The sequence below is a fragment of the Nycticebus coucang genome, chromosome 14 (genome assembly GCF_027406575.1).
Source record: "Nycticebus coucang isolate mNycCou1 chromosome 14, mNycCou1.pri, whole genome shotgun sequence".
Lineage (NCBI taxonomy): Eukaryota > Metazoa > Chordata > Mammalia > Primates > Lorisidae > Nycticebus > Nycticebus coucang.
Window position 1 is genome coordinate 94,759,010 of NC_069793.1, and position 27,335 is coordinate 94,786,344.

The 27,335-nt window shown below is 43.0% G+C and overlaps 1 protein-coding gene and 1 pseudogene across 1 annotated transcript in view; both read right to left on the bottom strand.

Moving 5' to 3' along the window:
- Positions 1–27,335, bottom strand: part of PIWIL4 (piwi like RNA-mediated gene silencing 4) — a 55,534-nt gene that overhangs the window by 20,153 nt on the left and 8,046 nt on the right. The window contains exons 5-14 of the mRNA XM_053561435.1: positions 26,979–27,193; positions 24,180–24,301; positions 22,160–22,240; positions 19,740–19,937; positions 17,380–17,491; positions 12,141–12,261; positions 10,736–10,853; positions 7,026–7,137; positions 4,386–4,570; positions 2,295–2,367 (exon numbers count right to left, since the gene is read on the bottom strand). Coding sequence (XP_053417410.1) covers positions 2,295–2,367; positions 4,386–4,570; positions 7,026–7,137; positions 10,736–10,853; positions 12,141–12,261; positions 17,380–17,491; positions 19,740–19,937; positions 22,160–22,240; positions 24,180–24,301; positions 26,979–27,193 — 1,337 coding nt within the window. The remainder of the gene's footprint in view (positions 1–2,294; positions 2,368–4,385; positions 4,571–7,025; positions 7,138–10,735; positions 10,854–12,140; positions 12,262–17,379; positions 17,492–19,739; positions 19,938–22,159; positions 22,241–24,179; positions 24,302–26,978; positions 27,194–27,335) is intronic.
- LOC128566284 (uncharacterized) lies at positions 12,048–12,133 on the bottom strand (annotated as a pseudogene).

Genomic DNA, 27,335 nt, shown 5'->3' on the forward strand with positions numbered 1-27,335 from the left:
GTACTTTAGAAAGTCATCAAAACCAGGGGAAATCTAAGGAACAGTGTCGGGCTGAAGGAGAGACGTCTGACCGAGATGAACAACTTAAGTACATCACACTAGATCCTCGTCCTCCAGAGCACACTGGTGGGACAGTCGGGGAAGTCATTTCCTGATTGGACAGCTGTCCTATGGCTCTGTCAGTGAGGGATCTTGCTTATAGAAAATGGAAGTGGAAGACATTATTCTCCATCACAAGAATGGAGAAGCATGAATGTACTCAATTTTGATATGAGGACAATTAACGACAATTAAGGTCATTGGGGGGAAGGAAAAGCAGAGAGAGGGAAGGAGGGAGAGGGGTGGGGCCTTGGTGTGTGTCACACTTTATGGGGGCAAGACATGATTGCAAGAGGGACTTTACCTAACAATTGCAATCAGTGTAACCTGGCTTATTGTACCCTCAATGAATCCCCAACAATAAAAAAGAAAATGTGCACTGAAGAATTTAAGGGCAATGGGGTACCATGTCTGTTAAGTTAACTCTCAAATGGCTCAAGAAAAACAAAATACAGGAAATAATGAAGGAAGTACTGCAAAATGTCAGTAATGATGGATTCTGGGTCAAGGAGATACAAGAGTTCTTTGTACTATTCTCGCAACTTTTCTGTAAGTTTCTGTACTTTAAGTAAAAAAATAAATGCTCTTAGGTTGAGAATTGTCTTCATTTAATATAACATCCTTTGAACTAAAAGAGAAACTAATTAAAAGAGCACTTAGGTACAGGGAGGTTCATTATTTTGCATGAGATACAAACCGGAATTTGCTGCATTGGGCTAAGAGAGCTAGGGAGGTTAAGAAGAGACGATGGAAGACCCAGAAAAATCCCCGCAATAGTGGGGAGGACCAGGCCTGGAAGGCGAATAGACATTTCAAGGAAATATGAATGGCTGAGAGATTCTCAAGGACAGGATGTCAATTTTAGCTTGTCTGAAATGTTGAGATGTGATGTAATCGTGCCCGGGCCCCACGCAGTCTGCAGTCAGCTAGGCACGCGTGGTCACACCCACCTTTTGCAGATGTCCCAAAAACGATGCTGTGCAGGAGGAAACGGTGCTCGGAGAGGATGGAACACCCAGAAGGCAGCAAGAATTCAGAGAAAACAGGAACCTTGGGGCCACAGGCAACTCGAAACCCCCCCCCAAGAATCCTCTGAAATACTGGGGAGAACACCTGCTACCCCAACATTTATGCAGTGAGGTGGGTTTTTCTCAAATATTAAGTGAGAGATGACCCCCAGTAAATTGGAAAATATACAGACATCCAAGAGACTGAGATAGGAGTAACAAGAAGCAATGTATTTTAAAAGCTCCCTGGGAGGCTGAGATGGGTGGATTGCTTGAACACAGGAGTTCAAGACCAGTCTGAGCAAAAGTGAGACCCCCCATCTCTAAAAAAAGAGCAAGAGTGAGACCCCCATCTCTAAAAAAAATAAAATAAATAGCCAGGGATCGTGGTGGGAGCCTGGAGTCTCAGCTACCAGGGAGGCTGAAACAAGAAAATCGCTTGAGCACAAGAGTTTGAAGTTGCTGTGTGCTATGATGACACCACCGCCCTCAACTAAGGGCAACAAAGTGAAAAAAAAAAAAAAAAAAAAAAGCAAGTGGACCAAAGATCTAAACATAAAAGCTACAAAACTCTTCAAAGAAAATGCAGGGACTTCATGGGATGCCATGCAGCAAGGATTTCTTGACTATGACATCAAAAGCATAGGAAGCAAAAGTAAATTGGGCTTCATTAAAATTAAGAACTGCATCTTACAGGATACAATTGGGAGCCTAAAAAAGGCAATCGTGGAATGGCAGAAAATACCTTGCAAATCACATATCTGAGCTCAGGAGTTCAATACCAGTCTGAGCAAGAGCAAGACCCTGTCTCTACTAAAAACAGAAAAAAAGAACTAGCCGGGTGTTGTGGCAGGCACCTGTAGTCCAGCTACTCAGGAGGCTGAGGCAAGAGGATCACTTAAGCACGAGAGTTTGAGGTTGCTGTGAGCTGTGATGCCACAGCACTCTAATGGAGGTGACAGAGTGACCCTGTCTCCCCTCCCCCCAAAAAGTAATGTTAGAAATATAAAAGGGAAATAAAATACTGACTACGATATTAACATTAACACTTGGTTGGGTGCTTTGGGGAAATGCAAGGCAATCTGCAAACATGTCATGGGAAAGTATGTCCAAATCCCTTATTTTAGATTTTACATATAAAGTAAAAATATAACTATATATAAAAACTTAAAAGTATCTCATGCTTACCAACTGAACATCAGGCTCAACATGTTGCTGTACGGCTCTAAGAAAGGCAGCTGGATTTTCTTGTACTCTTATGCTACATAAAAAGATTAATTTTGAAGATTAATTCCTTCTTAGGAGCATACGGTGCTACGGTATTAGAAATAGTACAAATACATTTTCATTACAGACTAAAAATTTTAGGGAAGAAATTATGGAAAGATAAAAACCTCCTGAGTCTAAAGTTGTTTCTTTCACTACAAGAGATGCCAAAAACATTAAATAACCATTTTTATAGCATAAAAATAGTTTGGCAGAAAATGAAATGTTCTCACAGTTGTGCAGAACCCCTATAATGAATAATCCTGTTGTTCAAAATGGGGTTGAAAACGAGCTTCTGAAATCAAGCGTCCTGTCATCAAGTGTCTGAAAAAGGGCTCAAGCTACACCAGCATTTAGATTTCTGCAATGCTAAATCTCTATAGGAATCTTAAAATAGATGTTTCAGAAAATATCAGGTTAATGAATCATCAAGATATTTAGCGAGTCTGCATGATTCAGACAAAAATATTTTTTCCCCTCAGTGGCAGCTTGTATGGAGCCTGGAATATTTAGCCTTAATCAATCAATCAACCATCAAGTACGTACAAAACGTATGTTCTGTCCTTAGATCATGTTGGGGGTCAGAGCATCTGGAGCCATCCCCCCACACAGGACTTTATAAGTCTAGTTTTTTTACATAGAATCAGCCTCTTTTATGCATATATGATTTATTTGTGCCATTGCCCAGTAGCCTTTGAAACCTTGCCCAGCGGGCGGCAGGACCACTAACCCCTGGAGGCTGATTCTAAATGGTCTACATGCAAAGCCAGCAGCCCTGTCTGAACAACTACATGGTTCCGACTTCTAATTCTTCTTGCACTCTGACTTAGCTGCCCTTTCTGTCCATTCCTTCTAAAATCATCAGGCAAGTGCTTTATATACGAGAAGCGATGCACCTAAATCTAACAGGTAAACAGATACTTCCTGGGCAAGAAAAAGGATGGAATAAAATATAAGGTTTCAAATAAAACAGGTTAAGGACAGAACCCGGCAACAGGCCTAGTCAGAGAATTCATGTGAAAAAGAGCTTATGACGCCAGCCCAGGGTCTGTGGACTGTGGCCTCTTTCATAATCTTTCCTGCTTTATTAGCTTATGGGCTAAGAGAAATTAGAGCAGGTGAAACTCAAACCAGGCGATTAGTTAACAGATTTGATAAGAGGAGAATTCTAAACAACGATGTAAGCTGAGACAGAATAACTACCGTTTCCAACAATACTTGCACTGCTGATGTAATTAATTAGTAGCTACGTGTTTAAAGAATAACTTTCCACCTTGCCAATTAGGACATTTGCACCTCAAGCATAACAAAGAAAAAGAAGTATCTGTTGCATACTTTTCTAAGCATATCAGGTTAAATACGATGAGCTTCCCCAGCTTTTCCTTGGGTGTAAGAGTGTATGTATCTCTTCCTAAAGTGAAAGCAACTTACTTTTCTCACCTCCATCAACTGGGATAGTATCTAGCACACAGTAATACTCAATAAATAGTCTAAGAATAAATAAATAACTAATCTTATGCTACAATAATAGAATCAGATTATTTTACATCTATTTTTTATGTTAAAGTTTAAAGCATACACCTATTAAATAAGTCAGGTCATGCAACTTTCGTTAATAGCTTGTTTGATGTTAAGTAAATAACTGATATGAAAAACCGGCAAGATTCATATCAGTTATACGTACTGATATGAAAGAAGAAAAAAAGTTGAGAAGGCAATAGTAAACTTAGGAAGGAGTTACACCCCAATTAGCTCTCAACCGATTTCCAGGGAATGAGACTATCAACCAAGAACCGTGGAAACAAGGTCAGAGAAGACCAACAGAAAATATGTTTTAACTTTATAGAAATTCAGTCATTAAAGTATCTATTTACTTATGACTATTTTCTTGGTACTTCACACTGGGAAACTTTACTGACATAAAGAAACTTTTGTAGATACATCAGCCATTATTTCTTACCACACCATAACTAAACCAAACTAATACATGAAAAAAATTCAGTGCGTTCTCACATTTGGGGGTAGTCCACGTTAAATCCCATGACGTTTCCCACTTTTCTCAAGCAGTTCAGGAAGCTCTCGGTCACATTTTCTGTTCTGTTACTACATAATATCAACCATTTATTTAAGGACTGTGCATTTAAAATCTTGCAAGTTCGAATATCCTTGGACCAATCAGCAGAAGACACAGGTTGAAACTGAGAAAAATAATGATCATAAACAGATTGAACAAATCTATTCAGAGAGCCAGTAAATAAAGACAGTTTGAAGATGGCCACCATTTGTCCTAACAGAACTGTTTATACTATAAACAGTTTGCTATTCAAAGTATTAAAACACAGATCCACAAATCCAGGTGCGTTCCATAAATGGTTCTATCTTGTGCCAAAGTTCATTTCTACCCATTATAGCAAGTATGAGGACAGCCACAGCCCTCCTGCTCACACCGTCATCTTACAGGGACTGGGGGTGGAGGGATGCAGGGAGAGACCCAAGACAGTGTGCCCATGCACACACCGAGGCCACTTCCACCTGCCGTCATCTTACAGGGACTGCGGGGGGTGGGATGCAGGGAGAGACCCAAGACAGTGTGCCCATGCACACACCGAGGCCACTTCCACCTGCCGTCATCTTACAGGGACTGCGGGGGGTGGGATGCAGGGAGAGACCCAAGACAGTGTGCCCATGCACACACCGAGGCCACTTCCACCTGCCGTCATCTTACAGGGACTGCGGGGGGTGGGATGCAGGGAGAGACCCAAGACAGTGTGCCCATGCACACACCGAGGCCACTTCCACCTGCCGTCATCTTACAGGGACTGCGGGGGGTGGGATGCAGGGAGAGACCCAAGACAGTGTGCCCATGCACACACCGAGGCCACTTCCACCTGCCGTCATCTTACAGGGACTGCGGGGGGTGGGATGCAGGGAGAGACCCAAGACAGTGTGTCCGTACACACACTGAGGCCACTTCCACCTGCCGTCATCTTACAGGGACTGGGGGTGGAGGGATGCAGGGAGAGACCCAAGACAGTGTGTCCGTGCACACACCGAGGCCACTTCCATCTGCCATCATCTTACAGGGACTGCGGGGGGTGGGGGGTGGGGACAGACCCAGGACAGTGTGCCTAGGCACACCCTGAGGCCTAGGAACCTTTGGTTTACTTAGTGCCTCAGACCCACCTAGCTTCAGAAAAGCAGAATTGACCAAGAAGTTTATGACAGTCACCCCAGCCATCCGCTACCTCTAGGGGATGAGGTCTCTCATTTTCATGCCCTTTCTCCTATAGACATCAGTTTACACACACACACACACACAATGCAAATAAATAAATAAGAATGAAAGCTCTGGTAAATGTGATTTTACTTATACAGATGATGAGATGGATCATGTTAAGTATCTGAAGTCCTTCTTCATATGTGGATCTGAAATTGAGCTTTGCTTCACTGACTCCTGCCCAAGATACTCATAGGTCTAAATTTTAGTATTTTACAAAGTTTTGTTTTGAAAAGTAGTTTTTCCTCAGCTCCAAAAAAAAAAAAAAAAAAAAAAGGTTTTGGTAATTTAGTGATATTTTGTTAAAAAGAGATGATGAAATAAAAACTTCCCAATCTGCCAACAAGATGTATTTGTTGTTCAGTTATATTAGTTCAGACAAGTCAGTTTATAATGCCTAAGAAGAGGCCTTTAAAAATAAGAAGAGGGACTTTAAAAAATAAATACATCCTTCATATTAACCTGGATGGAAATGGAAGACATTATTCTTAGTAAAGCATCACAAGAATGGAGAAGCATGAATCCTATGTACTCAATTTTGATATGAGGACAATTAAGGTTATGGGGGGGAAGCAGAAAGAGGGACGGAGGGAGGTGGGTGGGGCCTTGGTGTGTGTCACACTTTATGGGGGCAAGACACGATTGCAAGAGGGACTTTACCTAACAATTGCAATCAGTGTAACCTGGCTTATTGTACCCTCAATGAATCCCCAACAATAAAAAAAAATGAAATGTAACTGGCCTTTAAAGTGGGGAAAACAAAGGGGGAAAGCAAAAAGATAATGAGTAATTTTTCGAAAAAGAGGCTTATTTCTTCGACTGAAGGGCAGATGTGGCCTGCTGGGTGTTCCCCAGGCCTCAGACTGCCTCTCTCCCCCAAGCCCTACGTCTGGGGCTGGGCTGTGTGTGAATTTCTTCATATTCATGCCAGTCTGAGAAGCATTCCTTTGAAAGATGAACAGACACAAAGGATATGGCAACTAAAAACCAATTCTGGTGTCAGGAAACGTAGCCTACTAGACTTAATGGTCACTGAATTTTTCACAGGTAACTGTGGCTTTTTCTTTTTTTAATTTGAAGTATATAAGAATAATACAACACCCAGTAAAAGGTAGGTATGTTTTAACTGCAATGGCTTGAAATGCTGTTTTCTAACTAACATATATCATGCCTTCTGGGTGCCACGAAGTCCACACAACTAAATTCAGATCGAAAAGGAAACCAGCGGGTAACTAAAGTCTTAGGACAAAGTGAGGGCAGGACTTGGCCATGAAGACACCAAATAGTGGGTGAGTTACTAGTCACTTTGGCAAATGATCAAACTTACAAACATTCCAGTAAATATTTATGAATGAAAAAAGAATCACAATACTTACTATGTGGTCTCGCATTAATATCTTTTCTGGGGGCACAACTCGGCCAGTCACAGACATCTGACTTCCAAAATGCATTCCCCAGGTCTCTAGCTCAAAACGAGCATCCTTGTTTCTGTTGACAAAGTCGTTTAAAATCATTAAGTGCTTATTTTAATCGTTAGAAATATAAATTGTATCTTGCTGAATTATTCAGGGGCTGATTTTCAGTGTCTTTAGGATTCTTTCCTGGCTTCTATTTTTACATACCATTTCTTTCCCCTGCTCAACAGAATTTGGGATAACTTTGCCCATTTGGGATGAGCTGGGATACGTGGGGGGCACCATGGTTTGAAAAATGAGCCTCCAAGCGAGACAGACCTCGGTTTAACTCCTAGCTCTAACACTTAACAGTATGTGACTTTGAGCAAACGATCACATCTTTTTAATGCTGTGGTTTCCTTACTGGAAAAGTACAAGGATAATAAAAAGTAGCTGTTTCATAGGGTTGGTGTGAAGGTTAAATGTAACAGTACGGGTAAAGTGACCACCGTAGCGCCTAGCACATGCCATGTGCTTGAAACGGTACACTATTATCATTCCTGATGACAAACTTGCTCATGAGATATTTTGGAGCCAGTGGATGTGGAACTATGGGAATTTCTTGGTTTGGGAGTGGATGGAGGATAAAGGAAGGGAAGGGAAGAAATTAAACTTGAGAAGACGCCTAGAATACGCAGGGTGGTAGGAAGACTGTGAGGAGGACATTCCCATTAGCAAAAGGAACAGTACTTTCTTTTTGTACAGTACTTTAAACTGATAAATAAGCTTTAGTCATGTTTGTATTTTATCTCATGGAAGATATATGACAATTTCCACTGAGCCATAAGCTCCTTGAGTGTGGTAACCACGAACACTTTGTCTCCTGGCCTCAGCAGCCACTAAGCCAGGCATTCACAGGACACTGAGGAAACCCACCCTTTGTTTTTCTTTTTTTTTTTTTACATGAGATAGTCGACACTTTATTATAAAATCAGCTTTATGCTAGATGATTTTCCTCAACTACAAGGCTAATGTACGTGTTTTGAGCATGTTTATGCTAGGCTGTGACGTTCTGTGGGTTAGGGTTTTGTTTTTTTTAATTTTTTTTTTTTTTTATTGTTGGGGATTCATTGAGGGTACAATAAGCCAGTTACACTGACTGCAATTGTTAGGTAAAGTCCCTCTTGCAATCATGTCTTGCCCCCATAAAGTGTGACACACACCAAGGCCCCACCCCTCTCCCTCCTTCCCTCTTTCTACTTCCCCCCCCCATAACCTTAATTGTCATTAATTGTCCTCATATCAAGATTGAGTACATAGGATTCATGCTTCTCCATTCTTGTGATGCTTTACTAAGAATAATGTCTTCCACTTCCATCCAGGTTAATACGAAGGATGTAAAGTCTCCATTTTTGTTAATGGCTGAATAGTATTCCATGGTATACATATACCACAGCTTGTTAATCCATTCCTGGGTTGGTGGGCATTTAGGCTGTTTCCACATTTTGGCGATTGTAAATTGAGCTGCAATAAACAGTCTAGTACAAGTGTCCTTATGATAAAAGGATTTTTTTCCTTCTGGGTAGATGCCCAGTAATGGGATTGCAGGATCGAATGGGACACCCTTTGTTTTTCTATTAAAGCTCTGCCTCTGGCTGGGCATGGTGGCTCATGTCTGTAGTCCTAGCGCTGTGGGAGGCCAAGGCGGGTGGACTGCCTGAGCTCAGAGGTTTGAGACCAGCATGAGCTGGAGTGAGCCAGAGTGAGACCCTGTCTCTACCAAAAAAAAAAAAAGCCAGGCATTGTGGCAGGCGTCTATAATCCCAGCTACTTGGGAGCCAAAAGGTAAGAGAATCGCTAAAGGAAGAAAGGAAAAAAAAAACAAAACTTCAAACTAAGATGAGTAAAAGCCAGCTGAAATTGAAAGCAAAATTGAAAGAAAAAAATAAAGTTCTGTCTCTGGCTGGGCATGGTGGCTCATGCCTGTAATCCTAGGACTTGGAGAAGCTGAGGTAGGAGGATTCCCTTGGAGCCAGCAGGCTAGGAGTTTGAGACCAGCCCAAGCAACATAGCAAGATCCCATCTCTACAAATTAGCCAGGCATGGTGGCACACATTCATAGTCTCAACTACCTGGGTGGTTGAGGGGAGGATCACTTGAACCCAGGAGTTTGAGGCTGCAGTGAGCTATGACTGCACCATTGCACCGTAGCTTGGGAGACAAGACTGTGTCTCAAAAATAAATAAATAAAAGCTCCAGTTCATTTTTTCTGGGACCTCAAACTCAAACCCTCAAACCTCTTTACCACTGTCTTTCTGTGATAGCTCACTGTTTCCATCTATTAAGGCTATGTCTTGTCTGGTCAATAATCCTTTGAATTAGTTACTGTGCTTCCGACACTCTCTGTCCAGGCTGAGCTGGGGGAGGACATCACTGGTCGGAGGGAAACAGCAGTACCGAAAGGCAGCCGGCAGATGCGCTGGGGACGAATCCACAGCCCAGGAGAAGCGGAATTTAGCAGGAGAGTCTTCTCCAGTAAACATTAGTCTGGGGGATAGCCAGAATAAATGACACAAAGTGCATCTATGAAATGGAAACTAAGAAACCACTAGCATGATAAAATAAATGCACATTTATCATGTGGCAACGTTTGAGAAAAAACCTTTACGTGAAAAACTCAATTTATAAAACATGATGTACAGTTCTGTCTCATTTCCCTAAAAAGAAAAGGATTATAGGCTTTTGCAAATATCTGAAAGGATATTACACCATCCATTCCCTGTGATTCATTCATTTATCAAACAAATACGTACTGAGTCTTTACACACACACTCTCTTTTTGCTTATGTAAATCTCCAAGTTCCTCCATGAGGTAGTATTACTCAAAAAAAACTTTTGAAAGAAAACTAACCATTTTACAACAATGTCGTTCATAAAAATGTAAAGCGAGCCACATATATAATTTTAGATATTCTAGTACCTGTCTTCAAAAAGTGATTTTAAAGATATATATTATTTAACCCAATATAACCAAAAAATGATCATTTCAAGATGTGTCATCAGACCCTTGGAGTGCCCAGCAGCCATGTGGGGCTACAATATCAGTGCAGTTTCAGGAGGTCACAGGGGAAACCAGAGAACAGCTCGACTTTCCCATACAGGTTACAGAAAACTGTCATAACTGTGGGCAGGAACATAGTCTGAGAACCAGATGAACTAAACCAATAGCTATAAAGGTTTCTTGAGTTTAAAAGAGTACATAGTGGGGTTTTCCTTACGCTCAGTGTGCTGAGGGCCCTACATTTAGATCTGAACATTCTTAACCCTTAATATGGGGGCCTGGGGTTTGTTCCTTTGGAGGTCTTTAGTGTTGCAGTTTTTTAGATTACAACCCTTTTCTTCATTCAAAATTTTATCCTCAATGTAGAAAACTAATGAAAGCAGAGCTGTCTAGGTGAAGGGAGGTGGTCTTCCTACCAGCATGGCCCCTCCAGACTTCCCCGCAATCCCACTAGTCCTGAGGCATCTCAGATGAAGCTCTGGGCTTTGGAGGCACAGTATTAAAGCTCCTTGCTCTGAACCACTAAGAATGGGACATTTCCATCAAGGAATGAAGTGTTACACAGATCACCCAATCCTACAAGCTGGGCCCCAGGCAGGGTACACACAGTCTCAGCAAGGTGACCCGGTACCTCTGGATGTTATCCACAAGCCTGGCCAGGCGCTGCTGCCGGCCCAAAGGACCGAGCCGTGTCTCCTCAGCCACGGCCTTCATCAGCTGAAAATCAGAGGTGGCCTGGTCAGTCAGTCCTAGGAAATGCAAATGAAAACAAAGTGAAAAACTGAATATATGCAACCCCAGCTCATCTCAGGCACAGTTTAAACTTTTCCACTTGGCCTCAATAGGATTCACCATCTGTATACAGCGCTGACCAATGGAAATGAAAACACAGACAGCATTTTAAATTTTCCAGTAGCCACGTCAAGAAAAGCCAGAGAGAAACAGATGAAGTTATTTTAAGTCGTATATATTATTTAACCCAATATATCTAACGTGTTATTTCAACGTGTAAGCAACATAAAAATTGTATTGATACGATAGTTTCCTTTTTATTCATGCTAAGCCAATGGTTCTCAACCTGTGGGTCACGACCCCTTTGTAACAATGATAATACATCACAGCATTAGAAGGTTGAGAACCGCTGGGCTAAGCCTTTAAAATCTGGTCTGCATTCTACGTTCACGGCACATCTCACAGTCTTCCAACTCAGGTTAGTCACATTTCAAGGGTTCCGCAAACTCCTGCGGCTGCTGGCTGCCGCACTGGGCTGGGCCTGTCTACAATATCTAAATACCACTGAGAATGCACATCTCTCTCCCCAAGGATTATATCCTTATTAAGATTTCTAAATGCAAAGTATATACATAATTGACTCAGGCAGTACAGAAATATAAAAAGTAGAAAATCCCTCCCTGCCTAGGCCCAACCTGTTAGTTAAAATGAACATCATTAAAAGTACTCAAGCCAGTTATTCATATTGTACACTGTTGTACACTGAATTACCTTCTGGAAGCGCATGCAAAAAGAAAAGCAAGAATCATTCTGACATCGCTCTAACATGATACCCAAAGAAAATCAAAGGCAATCACTTTTTTTTTTTTTTTTCCAGTTTTTGGCCAGGGCTGGGTTGTTTGAACTTACCATCTCTGGCATATGGGGCCAGCGCCCAACTCCTTTGAGCCACAGGCGCTGCCCAGCAATCACTTTTTATACAAATGAAGCTCAAAAAATGACAAAGAGCAGCTCAATGTTAGGAAAATATCAGGGAGACTATTTTACATCCAAGTAACAAAAGGAGAAAAGAAAACAGACCCAAAACAGACTCTATCTCCACCTGTCTCTACTACTGATCATTACTTAAAAGGCCCATCCTTCGTGGGTTAAGTTAACGCTCTGGCCCTAATCTAACTTAAGAAGCTTCTGGCTGTGACCTGGGATCCAGGCCCTGTGACCAGGAGCCTGACAGGGTTATAAGATGCAAACATTACCTGTGACAAACTATAGAAATGATCCCTGAAAGTACAGTCTTACATTACCTGTGAGAAAGCAGAGTTCAGGTACCAAGTGAACAAGCTGAGGTTCGGCGTTATTTCTCTTGCTCTTCAACAGACTAACAAGCATTGGCTGATTCAGGTCAGATAAAGTAAGATCATATTGCTATAAAATGCAAGATTAATGAGGAAAAGGTTAACGTGGAAAACACAGCAAGATAAGCATCTTTGCTTATAAGCAACAAGGTAATCCCAAAATGAATACAGAAGCAAATCTTTTCAGTGGAGCAAGGAGAAAATTCCATGGTCGCCTACCCATGTCTGCCTTCTTCCCAGGACCTATCTTTTTTATGTGAGAGCAGTTTTATTATTTTAATTATTTTCTTTTATAATGCAACACCATTAAAAAAAATTATTTCCGTGCTCTGGGTTTTAGCCAGATTCAGAACAGTCTCCAGTGGGTTCTGTACATCACTCAACGACCCTGATGAGGCAGAATCGAAGCCAGCATTTCCACTGTTGAGGACTCAGGCGGACAGCCCCACACGGAACTCCCTGGTTCTAAACATCTGTATTCATTTTGAAATTGTCTATATGCAAGCTGGAGGCATGGGTTTTGCTGAGTCAACCTCAAATAAGAGCATAACTGTCCTTAACTGCCAGGATAGAGGGATTTCATGGGCAAGCAGCTCTGAAGTCTGACAAAAGTGAATTTGGTCCCCAGCTCTTCCACTTGCTGGGACCGTGACACGAGGGAAGTTACTTGCCTTTCCTCACCCATGAAATAAGGGTAACAGCAGCGGGGCAAACCACTAGCCCAGTGTCCAGTTGATAATGAGTCTTTGGCAAGTGTTAGTTTATACCTGACTCCTTTTTCCCTTCCTAAATCAAATTCCAATATTCTCACCTTGCCAAATGTTCCAACGGCAAAGGTCACAATTAACTCATTTCCAGTATAATTTACTCAACATTAGTAACACAACAACTGGAAAAATATTATTTATGAAATGCCTGGGCAATACATGATGCTGACAATAGTAATTATAATAAAGGAAACTAGATGTGTGCATTTCTTTTTTTTGTTTGTTTGACAGAGTCTCACTATGTTGCCCTGGGGAGAGTGCCCTGGTGTCACAGCTCACAGCAACCTCAACCTCTTGGGCTCATGAGCTTCTGTTCCCTCAGCTTCCCCAGTAGCTGGGACTACAGGTGTGCACAACCAAATCCAGCTTGTTTTTTCTGTTTTTTAGTAGAGACAGGGTCTTGCTCTTGCTCAGGTTGTTTTCTAACTCCTGAGCTCCAGCAGTCCTCCCATCTGCCTTGGCCTCACAGAGTGCTCAGGATTACAGGCATGAGCCATCACACCAGGGCATTTTCAAAGAAGGACATTTAGTCATTCAAACAAAAAATCTTTCAAAATCATTCTAAAGTGGCAAGTGCGACTAATACTATGGCTAAAATCCTTGGAGACGCCTTCTATCAAAAGGGGTATTTCCTACGTGGCTTCATTAATTCAGTGCACCTGGGGTGCTTTCTCTGTTCCAGGAAGTGCCCTTCAAGTAAATATGTTATCTACAAAGAGGGCAGATGAGAAGCACAATGATATGATAAGTGCTTATATTCTTCCTCATTAAATTTTAACAACAAAACTATGAAATAGATACTATTATCCCCTCCACAGATCAAGGCACACTTGAATTAACACCTTCCCCAAAGCCCCTGTAACTGGAATTTTAGCTCGCTCAGCATTTCTCTCTTCAGACTCCGCTTGTTACACAATTCGGCTCAGGATCCCTGGGCTAGCAAGGTGGAAAGGACAAGAGAAACAGTGTATGGCTAGTGGATCAGGGAAGGCTTCGTGAAGGCAGAAGCCAAGAGAAAACCTTGCAGAAAATGTGGGAGTATGAAGAGTCTCGGGTAACAGTGCAAGCAAGACTGGGGCATGGCCAAGAAAGGGGGCTGCTATTTACTGGTACATGGCAAGAATGTGACCTTCTGAGCCACCGTCAGAAGGTGAATTTAATCCTCTTCTTGCACGGTTTTCTTAGCATTTAAAAATATGTTTCAGGGGCCGGACATGGTAGTTCGCACCTGTCATCCTAGCACACTGGGAGGCCAAGGCAGGTGGATTGCCTGAGCTCATAGTTTTGAGACCAGACTGAGCCAGAGGGACACCTTGTCTCTAAAATAGCCAGGCGCCTGTAGTCCCAGCTACTTAGGAGGCTTAGGCAAAAGAACCGCCTGAGTCCAAGAGTTTGAGGTTGCCGTGAGCTATGACTATACAGCACTCTACTGAGGGCAACAAATGAGACTCTGTCTCAAAAAAAAAAAAAGTTTCAGGATAAGATAAAACAGAGAAATATAAAGGTCAAAAGTATGAGGTCTTCCACTTTGAAGAATGACTACATAATAATTTAGTCGTCTTCTTGTGGGACAGAGAAGAGGACAAACTGGACAGTGACCAGTTTTCTTTTTCTCCCTAATGACAATGTACATAGACACAGTGAATCACAACTCATTACAAAAAAGTGAGGGGGTTTTTAGCATGATTCCCTGTTCAGAATGTCACGGGTGGTAAAATACTTCTTCTCAATTAGAAACAAATTTAATCAAACAAATTTAATTGTTTCAGGAAAGAAACAAAAGTATGTAACCCATTCCCTGTGGGTTTAATACATAAACACAGAGCACATTTTATGTGCAAGATGCTTTACTAGGTAACTATGTATCAAAGATTAACCAAACACCATCCCTGTTCTACAAAGGAAGTATTATAGAAACATGATTCATGACACGGGGGCCCAGAGAAGAGAACAGGTGGCTCTTTTGCATGTGTGACAGAAAGCAGAGTCAGAGAGGACTTCACAAGTCAGCTTGAAGCTAGGATGAAGGAGAAAGGTGTGGTGTGGCTTTATGCAGTTGTCTCCCAACTGTAGTGACTGGTGAGCAGACCGCGGTGATGACAGCCTGGAGCACAGGGTGGGGGATGCTGAGGGCAGTGACGCTGGAAGGGGATGGCGTCAAACTGTGTGACTCTGGAGAGGAAGAAGGGAGGACAGAAAGTGGGGAAGGGTTTCCACTCTTCACTCAGTGCTCACAATATGCTAGCCCCTGAGAAATGCTCTGCACACAGATGAGCTTGTTCAGTGCTCCACTGTGCCTTGGAAGCAGAGAAAGAGGGCCGGGCACAGTGGCTCATACCTATGATCCCAGCACTCTGGGAGGCCAGTGTGGGTGGATCACTTGAGCTCAGGAGTTGGAGATCAAAGACCCCATCTCTACTAAAAATAGGAAAACTAGTGAGGCTTTGTGGTGGGTGCCTGTAGTCCCAGATCCTTGGGAGGCTGAGGCAAGAGGACTGCTTGAGCCTAAGAGTTTGAGGTTGCTGTGAGCTATGATGCCATAGCAATCTACCCAGGGTGACAGACTGAGATGCTGTCTCAAAAAAAAAGAAAGAAAAGAGAGAGAGAAATTCCCTTTACAGATGACCCTTTAGGTCAGTGGTTCTCAACCTTTCATGAACCTTTAATACAGTCCAAAGGGGTTGCGACCCACAGGTTGAGAATTGCTACTTTAGGTTAAGTGATAATCCAAGGTTACACAGCTAGAGGCAAGACCTTTTACTTTTTTTTTTTTTTTTTTTTAGCAGACCCAGGCCTGGCTTGAACCCACCAGCCCCGGAGCATGTGGCTGGCACCCTAATCACTGAGCTACGGGTGTACAGCCAGAGCCAGGCCCATCTTATTCCAGGGCTTATGTTCTTGGTCACACATCTGGGCAGCCCTTCAGAAAATCTCTCTAGTGGCCATTAAGATGACAGATCACACGGAGGAAAGAGCCTAAAGTGTGACTGTGTTACCTCCCTGAGGAGGTCCAGGAGAGGTCCTGCAGCAATGCAGCAGGAACAGGGATGGGGAGGAGGGATGGGTTCCAGAGAGACAAGGACAAAGCACACACTGTCATCTCAGGGACAGTGAAGAAGGGAAAGAGGCAAAGGGACCCCTAACTGAGCTGCTGCATCCTCGGGGGAAACAGAAATGGGAGTGACAATGACCTCAGTCTGAACACTGTTAGTCTGAGATGCCTGCAGGATACTCATGCAAATCTGTTCTCACAAGGGAGATGAATACATAATTTGGGGATGAAGTCAATACAAAGACACTCTACTTGAGCATCTCAAAATACAAAGCCTTTTATTGAGGGAACCATTGCTACAGACTGAGCTAGAAGAATCTGAAAGCTGAATGGAGAGCCACAGGGGTGTCAGGAGTCCAAGAAGGAAAAGATCAATTCCTTCTGGCGGGAGGGGTCACAGGTATCAGATGCCACTGAAAGCCCCTGAGGGTCAGACAGTAACTGCATTTGACCTTTATAGAACTATTTCTATAGCAGCAGAACTTCGTGCCTCGAAAGAACTGAAAAGGTTCTTGGAACCAGTGTGGCTGACTTTCAAAACATCAAGGAAGTGTTTTTCTTTTTTATTTGTTGTTGTGTGAGATTTGGGGACCTGATTACAACTGTACACTGAACTCTGAAAGGCGCCAAACCTGAAAGGTGAGGATCAAGGATGACTGATGACTGTGAACAGAGCTTTCAGAGGCGGCAGGAGAGCCCATCCCTAAATCCGTCTTGATTATCTACTGTGTGCAGAGCACTAGCCAGAAATAAAAAGCTCAAGGTAACCCCCCAGGGTCCGAGGTCCAGGATGGAGGTCCATCCATTCGTGTGGTGCCAGCAGTGACCTGACGCAGCTAAGTTCAGGGAAGGAGAGCCATTGGGCTCCCGTGAGGGCTGATGGCCAGCTGGGCACAGAAAAGAGGTCAGCATTTGTCTGGCTAAGAGGGGTATGCAGGAGAGGAAGCAACATGTGTGAAAATGCACAGGGGAGAAACTGAGTCACAGAACCCCACAAGGCAAGTCCAGCCAAGCACAGGGGAGGAACAGGGATGTGGCAAGAGATGATATATCACAAGGAGATGATATATCACCGTGACTTTGCCAGAAAGGTTACATGTGGCTCCTAAGGCAGCGGGAGCCATGCAAATGGTTTAACTTTGGAAGTGACATGATAAAATGTGCTTTTAAGGGATAGGCTGAGATTACAGGAGGAAAGGGACAGAAGGCAACAAGGTCCCAGGAGACAGGGTCCCAAGGTGGGGTGATGGGGACAGAGAAAAGGAGACAGTGCAAGAATCGGGTCAGAGGCAGACTCAGCCCGACCTCCCGGGGACCACGGGACTGGAAGAGAACAAGGAGCTGAGGCTGAAGGCAGACCGCCTCCTACCTGTCTGTAGTAATCCACATAGGTGATCTCAGTACCATCCCGCTTCCGGAAGGTGCTCGTGGGCTTCACGGACCAGTCAATGTCGTCAATACGGTAAGTTCTGTTATTGTATCTGGTAAATGCAAGGGTCTCTTTAATAATAATTTTAAAAAACTTTCTAGATCATCGAGGACGAACAACTACTTCACCATACTTTTAATTCAAAATATAAGGGCTCCAAAATGTCAGAAATCACAAAAGATTATAAGACAAGACAATTCCTTTTTTTAAAAAAATGATGAGTTCTTATCAGAGAAGAACGTGACTTAATTCCTCAGTATACAGGAGGACCTCTGTCAGCATTCCAACCAAACCTGTGGGAAAGTCACTGGACCACAGTTTATTTTTGTCACTGACGGATGCTCTAACTTTAGGTAAATCATTCTTAAATGTCCAAAGGCCTGAGCTTTGCCTGAAACTTCCTCATCAGCTTCCTCAGGTGTTGCTCCGATTCCTGAGCCCCCAGGTAGTCTTTCTGAGAAAACCACCAAAAGAAGTCTGATCGACCACACCCTGCTTACGTCCCTGCTAGGGTGGCCCCAGCAAAACCACAGAACATCTCAGCTGTGAGATTCCAAACTCCCTTCCCCTCCAGCTGGGTGGCCTGGAATATCTTCACGGGTGCCCCAGCACATGGACAGAAACCTCCACGGTAGGCTTGTCTAGAGCCTCTGGTCCCTGCAAAGTGATTTGAAAAGCAGTAAGCTGGGCAGCACCTGTGGCTCAGTGAGTAGGGCGCTGGCCCCATATGCCGAGGGTGGCAGGTTCAAACCCAGCCCCGGGCCAAACTGCAACAACAACAACAAAAAAAAATAGCCGGGTGTTGTGGCGGGCGCCTGTAGTCCCAGCTACTCGGGAGGCTGAGGCAAGAGAATCACGTAAGCCCAAGAGTTAGAGGTGGCTGTGAGCCATGTGACGCCACGGCACTCTACCGAGGGTGGTACAGTGAGACTCTGTCTCTACAAAAAAAAAAAGAAAAGCAGTAAGCTAATCCAGCAAGATCGCGATAAGAGGGTGACCTCTTTATCCCAGGTAGTGGAAATTCAGCCAGTCCACCTCTCTGCTATATAACCCAGAAAAATTAAGTGGAAATTCTAAGCCAGACTAGAAGGTTAACATGTCCCCTCAAAGAAGTATTCTTGGGGCCGGGTGAGGTGGCTCACACCTATAATCCTAGCATTCTGGGACACTGAAGTGGGCGGATTGCTTGAGCTCAGGGATTTAAGACCAGCTTGAGCAAGAGGGAAATCCCATCTCTTCTAAAAATAGAAAAAAACTAGCAGGATGTCATGGTGGGGACCTGAAGGCTCAGCTATTCTAGAGGCTGAGGCAAGAGGATCGTTTGATCCCAAGAGTTCCAGGTTGGTGTGAGCTACGAAGCCACAACGCTCTACCCAGGGCAACCAAAGGGAGGGAAGGGGGAGGTGGAGGGTGGGCGGAGGGAGGGTAATCGGTGGGATCACACCTACGGTGCATCTTACAAGGGTACATGTGAAACTTACTAAATGTAGAATGTAAATGTCTTAACACAATAATCAAGAAAATGCCAGGAAGGCTATGTTAACCAGTTTGATGAAAATATTTCAAATTGTACATAAAACCAGTGCATGGTGCCCCATGATTGCATTAATGTACACAGCTATGATTTAATTAAAAAAAAAAAATGTGTTCTCGGACTAGCAGGCATCTTAGTACTCAGGAATTCCTCTGATCTGCCCATGTTTAATCTGGTCCAATGTGCATGGAAGTGAATTTATACAGATAAACCTAGAGGTCTGCAAAGCAGTAAAAATGGTCTCAGACTAGAAGCGCTCAGACTCTTTAACAGAGGAGGTGGGACATGGATCTAACATCCTGTAAGATAATATAAAATCGCCATACAGAAGTGGCTATAAACGAAGAGCAACAGAAGCAGCCCGTGGAGGGAACTGAACGATTCCAACTGGGTGGGCAATGGAGGCTTTGGAAAATGGGGACATGAGAGCTCAGCTTTGTGCACGTCCAAATTTAATAGGCAGAACTGGGGGTGGGGAATCCATCCAATTGAATTGAACTAAAGTGGCAAAGTGCAGCTTGGGTGGGTAGACTAGAGAGTGGGAGAAGGGGAGGCCACCCCAAGAGAGAATCTGGGACCAGAGCAGCTGTTGGATCGTCCAGTACACCACACAAGCACGTCTGAACTCTAGTCGACTGAGAACAGCCAGCCTTCTAACTAGAAGAGTAAGTGGATCAGATCTCTGACCACGCTAATGCTCCAAACCTATTCCTGTTCCCAAATGCCTTAAATAACTGATTCTCAGAGAAAAGGGTGCAGCCTTTACCTTGTAAGCACAATGAGCCCTATCAGCTGTTTCTCACACATCTGGATGATGCAGGATGAGCCAGTTTTGCAGCAGAGCGCAGTCATGAATTCTAGAACAGTCTCATTCCGCAGGACTTTGTAACTTACATCAGCACTAAACAGGAGCCTACTTTCGAACTGGCTTACAGAAATGGCAAACCCGGGCCAGAGAGATAATCTTCAAAAACAAAAAAATAAAAAACAAATGTAAATGTTATACCAGGAAAACAATAAAGATTTTAAATGGTGATTTTTCATTCTAATTCTTTAGATTTTCTAAGATAATTATTTTCTTGGGTCTGATTTCTTCCAGTTGCTAACGAAAAACTATTTTCAGCTGGAGTGTTTTTAAACAATCATTTAGGATAAAATATATTACTGTAAAGCAGAGTTTCTCAACCTTAGCACCAATGACATCTTGGGTTGGAGTAGATAATCCTTTGTCAGGGCTTGTTCTGGGCATCGTGGGCTATTGAGCAGTATCCCCGGATCCTATCTAGGGCCCAGTAGCAGTCCCGTAGCTGTGACAACCAAAAATGTCTCCAGATAATACCAAAATTCGGGGGGTAGGTCCACAAGAAACAACAGCTGCAGGAATAATTTATTTATAAAGAGATCTGCCCCATCATTAAAACATCTAAGTTCAGAAAAGTTCCTAGACTCAAAGGTGGCGGCAGTGAGTAAACCAAATAATGAGCTTAACGTATAGCAGTCTGAGAAGCCAAGGTGGGGGTACTGCCTGAGCTCAGAAGTTCAACACCAGTCTGAGCCACAGTGAGACCCCATATCTAAAAATAGCAGGGCATCGTGGCGGGCACCTGTAGTCCCAGCTACTCAGGAGGCTAAGGCAGGAGGATTGCCTGAGCCCAAGAGTTTGAGGCTGCAGTGAGCTGTGATGCCACAGCACGGTTACCAAGGGCAACAAAGGTAGACTCTGTCTCAAAAATAACAACTGTGAGATTAAGAAATACAGAAGTCACATCATGAACAGACGCACAAGAGAAGTGAAGGTAACAGTTCCTTCCTGCATAGACTGAAAAGTCTTGAACAGAAGTTACAGTAACAGCATGAAAGAATAAGCAAACAATTTTTAAAATCACTGCAGTTTATAGTTTGTGTACTTAATTCGTTGCGACACTAACCCAGTATTCAGGGAAAGCACACACATTGAGCACCTGGTGCACAGCCCTGGGCCTGTGAGAATTTCTAAACCAGGAGAGAAACAAGTGACAGGGAGAAACAGGAGGCTTGAGAGAAGTGATTTGCACCTGGTGCGCCAGGGCACGTAAAGATTATTAGATTATTTTTGAAAGAAATTCAAAGTAAGTATATTCTTTTTTCATTTTTTTGGGGGGGGGTTAACATAATTTAAGTGTGCCACAGAAGTTTAAATACAGATTCGAGTTTGCCATGAGATAATGAAGGTTGAAAAACACTGCTTTAGAGAGACCAATCTGACCACAGAACATACGGAAAACCCATTCTTTTTCCTCTACCCGGCAAAAGGTCAACCCCCCACCTCCACTCTCTATCGCGGCTGTGCTTTTCCCTCCATGTATCTGGCTTTGGGCTACTGGTTGCTTCTTCGTCTTTAGCTTGACCACAGTATTTTAAGACCCAAGTAACAACCAGTTCAAGATACAGCTGACCTGGCTCGGCGCCTGAGCACAGTGGTTACGGCACCAGCCACATACACTGAAGTTGGCGGGTTTGAACCCAGCCCAGGCCAGCTAAAACAACAATGACAACTGCAATAAAAAATAGCCGGGCGTTGCGGCGGGCACCTGTAGTCCCAGCTACTTGGGAGGCTGAGGCAAGAGAATCGCTTAAGCCCAAGATTTGAGGTTGCTGTGAGCTGTGACGCCACAGCACTCTACTGAGGGCGACATAGTGACACTCTGTCCCCCCCCCCCAAAAAAAAAGATATGGCTGACCACTCGGGTGGGAATTCAGCCAAGTGTGCACAACAGTTCTGTCCTTCATCAGGCTGGTTTGGTTGGCTTCTCTGTCTGACCTTTGTTTACCCGATGATTTCACGTCAACTACCCCTACTCTGCTAACTTCCTTTCAACAACAAAACAGAGCACCCACTATGTGTTACAGCCTAATACAGCTTGTTATGCTTCCATTATTACTTATCACAGACAGAAAATTCAGTTTCTGAATATCCTTCCAGGATTTACGATAATGATCTACCCCTACGGATAACACTAATACAAGAAAACAAGCTGCTAGCTTCATGTTCAAATTTACCAGTCTACACAAATGAAACTCGATAATTAAAATAATCCATTACATTTTCATACCAGAGTCTCTCAGAGAAGGCATAATACTGCATCAGAAATTATGTTGTTCACATTAGAACAATTTCAGAGTAAAAGAAAATATAAATAAACCTACTTGTGCTGGGGAATTTCCACTGGCTCTGAAGGATTATAGAAATTTCGCCCGATTTGGTACATGGACAACTTCTTTAAGATCCTGCAAATACATATTTTTTTGAATTCTTGGTAAGTGTCAGTCAAAAATGGTGTAATTCTAAGTTTACACCCTTGCTGAACGTAACGGTAAGACTCTATAGGTACTGACTCTCACTCTCATAGCACTGGAAGGTTTAGGTACTAAACACATGTTTGAGTATACACGTAAGAACTTCCACTTCCAGCCAGGCCTGGTGGCTCACGCCTACAATCCTAGCACTTTGGGAGGCTGAAGTGGGTGGATTGCTTGAGCTCAGGAGTTCAAGACCAGCCTGAACAAGAATGCAACCACCACCACCACCTCCCCAGGTCTCTACTAAAAAAAGAAAAACTATCGGGGTATTGCAGTGGGTGCCTATAGTCCCAGCTACTTGGGAGGCTGAAGCAAGATCAGTTGAGCCCAAGAGTTTGAATTTGCTGTGAGCCATGATGCCAGAGCACTCATGGCGATATTTACGGCGATGGCGTGAGACTCTATTAAAAACAAAAAAAAAAAACTACCACTTCTTCCTATTTGAGAAGAATACAACTGAAATTACTTGTATCTGCCTGAGCGTAACTGCAATGATAAATATGAGGGCTGTTCAGAAAGTATCCAGCTATTAATATTCTTTTTCCTATTACATGGCCAGATACTTCCCAGACAGCCCTCACATGGGGTCCATTACTAAGATCGTGGGCATTAACATTCCAGCTAGCCAAGTCTGAAGCCTCTTTTGGACTCTCCCCTCTTGTGATGAGGAGCTAAAGCCACTCAGCCTTCCCGGTCTGCTAATTAACCAAGACTGACTGCCATAGCTGATCTTGGCCACCTCAGGAATCTGAGACCTCCTTATGTGGGGGTGCCCAGCACAAGGGGTAAATGTAAGCAGTGTTGAGGCAGAAACCAGGGGTCCTGGCTGTGATTCTGGCTACCGGGTATCACTAACCCTCGGCCTCTTTATCTGTAAAATGGGAATTTTGACAGTACCTGCCTCAGGGTGTTCTAGTGAGACTCAAGTAAGATAAAACACAAGTGGAAGAGCTCTGTTGGGGAAAAGCATCTTCCCAGAGCCCGCTGGTTTCACAGAGCCTCCTCTCAAGGGGAGAGGCGGGACTGGCTTCTGTAAAACTGCTGTGCCACAAGTGAACAGGACATCTGACCCGAGTCAGGAGTGTCTGCGTGGGGCAGCTCCTTCAGGAGCCCAACTATTCAGTAAAGACCCAAATTTCCCCGTCCTCATCCTCTGTAGAGGCCACTACTGAGCAAAGGGCTGGCCTCGAAGGTCTGTAAACAGAGTGTCCTGCTGACCCACACCAGGGGCACGTGCCCTCAAGGCTCCATGTACCCTAAAAATGTGCATTCTCAGCCCCTGCCCATGAAACCGTTTCCTAAGTCGGTGCACTGAGGGGCCAGGAAATCTGCATTTCATGGAGCTCTACTCTATCCCCAGGATGAATGTGGAGTATGTGATCTTTGGACTAGTCTGAAGAACTTTGAAAAACCTGGTTACAATGGTGAACCCGTGGGGAGGGGAGAGGCTGAGGGGGGAGCAGGGTAGAACACACACAGTGATGTCTGCCACATCCCAAATCAATGTGCCAAGAGAAAAAGAAGCAAAGCCAAACACAGGGAACTTTCTAAAGTCTGGAGGGAAAGGACAGGGTGGGAAAGCCACAGGAAAAAAAAAAAAGGAAAAAGGCGCCCTCCCTGTTGCCAGGGAGATGCGGTGAATATGCCTCTCTCAACTTGGGTTAACACTAGACAGTGACAGTTTGTGCCACCGAGCGGCTGTGTTGAACTGTGCTGTACGTTATCACTCATAGAAGGATGAGAAAAACAGCCTGAAGATGACACTGTTGCTGGCACGCTGCTTACAAATGGCCGATATTTGAACACACGTGCTTTCGGCTGAAAGGTCTCACTAGCCCACATTCACTTCGCCCGCCAAGGGCCTTACTTCCTGAAGATCATGTTGAAGACCTGGATGCACACCGGGGAGCTGGTCGGCAGCTCACTCGTCAGGGTGACAGTCATCTTCACGGTCTCACCTCGGCGAGTCTCACTTGATAATTCTGTGACCTGGGGAAAGAGATACTTACTACACATGCCACCCATTATCCCCAGGACTGCAGACTATAGACAGTATAAAGCTGTCCCCATCTAGACCACTAACAGAAACACATGGCAGGCGTCAGCATCTGAGCAATAACCTGATCGTTACTTTATGTTCGGAGGGTTCCTTCCTCTGTCTCTGGTTAATTCTAAGAAAGCACCACCACTCTTTATTCTCAAACTTCTTAATGGAGAATCAAAGCCAGATTCATGGTTCAAAGATCTGATTCAAAGAAACTCCAGGGCAGTGGTTCTTGAGCTTTTTAGGGGGTAGGAAGGTGATGGGTCCTGAATTACTTTGAGAGTTGGAAACAAGTTACATTATGTCAAGAAAATTTTATGCAGCATATACCACAGTGTACATAATGTACCCATTTTCAGAGGGTTTAGGGATGCCCAGAAGCCTATAAGTGGGCTACCCTGCCCGTCTCAAGTTCATGGATTCCAGAGGAAAAGTTTACTCATAATGTAGAAGAACAGAAAGGAGGAAAGCAGCAGAGAAAAGAGGGAAGAGGGAAAATAAACACGGGGAGAGAGGAGAGAAAGTGGCATAAGTTAGAAGAGACAAAAAATCTGATTTCATAAATTTCGGAAGGTCTACATCAGGGGTGTCCAACCTGCACCCTGTGGGACTTTTTTTTGCCTATCTGTGGTATCAGATATCATGAAAATTATCCACAGAACTTTTTCTTTTTGCTAATTAGTTTTGCATATTTAATTTGTGGCCCAAGGCAACTCCTCTTTTTCCAATATGTGGCAGAGAATAAAAAAGGCTTGGACACCCCTAGGCTAGTGAAATCCTAGGATTCTTATAACCTGGAACAATGTCCTAGCAATATAATGAATGCATAAGTAGGTTTCTCTCTCCCCAATTAAAAAACTTCCTAGAGCAGACAGGACACAGGACAGGTTTTTAAAACAAAAGAAGGCACAGATCCGGCAATAAATTTCCATCAGTGATCAGAGATGTTTCAGAAGGACAAGGGATTAGGAGTCAGTTAATTAACAGGCATTTATGTATTTTGTCCTTTCCAAGTTTTTAGAGTCTATTTTATAACCTGCCTCCTCAGCAGACTTCATCCCTAGAACCAAAAAGGTGTTCGGCACATACTACATACTCATTTTGGATAAGAAATGAGTGGTGTTAACTTACTCCAAGCATCGCAGAGTAAAATTTCTCCATTCTCCATAGACACAACTGAAGTAAGCTGGACCCTTCCAGGATAGCATATAATAATTTTAACATATCTAAATTTCTAAAGTATTGCTACAAATGTATCCACAAAACAAAATGATCTTTAATGATAACAATATACTTTAAATAGGTCATTTAAGTATGGGAAGCCATATTACCATGCTATCCACATCCGGTCACAGGACAAAATATTGAAGGATGAGTAAGGACTTACAGAGAATAAAAAAAATGTTTCTAAAGTACAGATCCAGATTTTCCAACCCATTAAATGTAGCCACATGGTATGATTTTAAAGTCCCATATCCAGATGAAATCACCACTCAAGTAGCTCCTGCAAATCTCAGGGTCTCATGAAAGAACAGAGGCCCCAAGAGTGCCCAGAAACACATTTCCTGAGAAAATCCACAATAATGTGCCTAACGTTTCATAATTTAGAATTATGTAACTGGTCTCATACTGTCCAAAATGTTGAATAAAAAGACTAAGTTTCCCAAAGGATAGAAGCATAAAGTTCTAATCCAATGCTCCATTTCAATTTTTCATAGAGAAAATGGTAATTTTAATATTTTCTTATGGTAATTTTAATATTTAGAACAAAGCATGTGATAACATCAATGCCAATATCTTTAAAATTAAAAAACATTGACAGTGTAAAAATAATGGATAAAAGAATATGAAACATCCAATTGCCAATTCCAATAGTAACATTTAAAAAATACTTTTTAAATTGCCATAAGTAACTCATATTTCTTGACAGAACCACTCCCAAAAGAAATGACAATTCTACAATCACAGACTGATATAAAAATCCTTTGGATACAGAGGAATAATTGTGCAGGAGCACAAAAAGACAAGGAATGTAAAGTTCTGAAGCCACAGGCTAAATGGTGTTTCTTCAAGTCTTGCCTATTTGAGGATAAGTTTTGTTTTATTTTGTCCTGTTTTTCTTTCAATTGTTAGAAAGAAAGTCCCACTTTGTTACCCTCGGTAGAGTTCCATGGTTGACAAAAAGCTTTTTAAAAAGATGCCTATTTGAAGGATACTTATGGCTCTTATGTTTAAAATGTCAAATCATCAGCTCCTTAGCTAGGAAAGCAATTACTGGTGGCGTCTTAATTAATGAAAGTGTGTCAAACGGTCTGTGAAGCTAGTGAATGATGCCTCATGATCATATCAATGTACACAGCTATGATTTCATTAAAAAAAAAAAAGGGGGGCGGCGCCTGTGGCTCAAAGTGGTAGGGCGCCTGTTGCATATGCTGGAGGTGGCAGGTTCAAACCCAGCCCTGGCCAAAACCCACAAAAAAAAAAAGTCTTTTAGCTCTCAGGCAAGAGGAAAGAAGTCAAACATTTGTTCTGACAATCTTGTAAACATGTATGTACTCATATATAAATATACAGGTCTATATATACTCACGAACATAGAGTGAAAAATAAACCACAGTATACCTTTTTTTCTAGCTTTTCTGAGAGAAAAAGGATGGTACCATCGAACGCTTTTGCTTTGTTGGAAAGTTCACTCTGACTATAAAGCATAGCAATTCTCAGCCTTCTGGATGCTAAATCTGGAGTATATGTCACATAATACTGGTACAGCTTCCAGTCCTGGGGCAAATCTAAACTAAACAGATTTGTCACCAGTTTCACAGGTATTCCACTAGAGCCTAAGGAAGACAAAAAAAAAAAAAATCACACCCTGTGGATGATAATCACTTCATTTAAAAAACTTATTTGCATCTGTACAGTAGGTGCTGTAAAGCAAAGACTTTTGTTCAGTGACTTAAGATAATCTCTAAGATTTGCAGC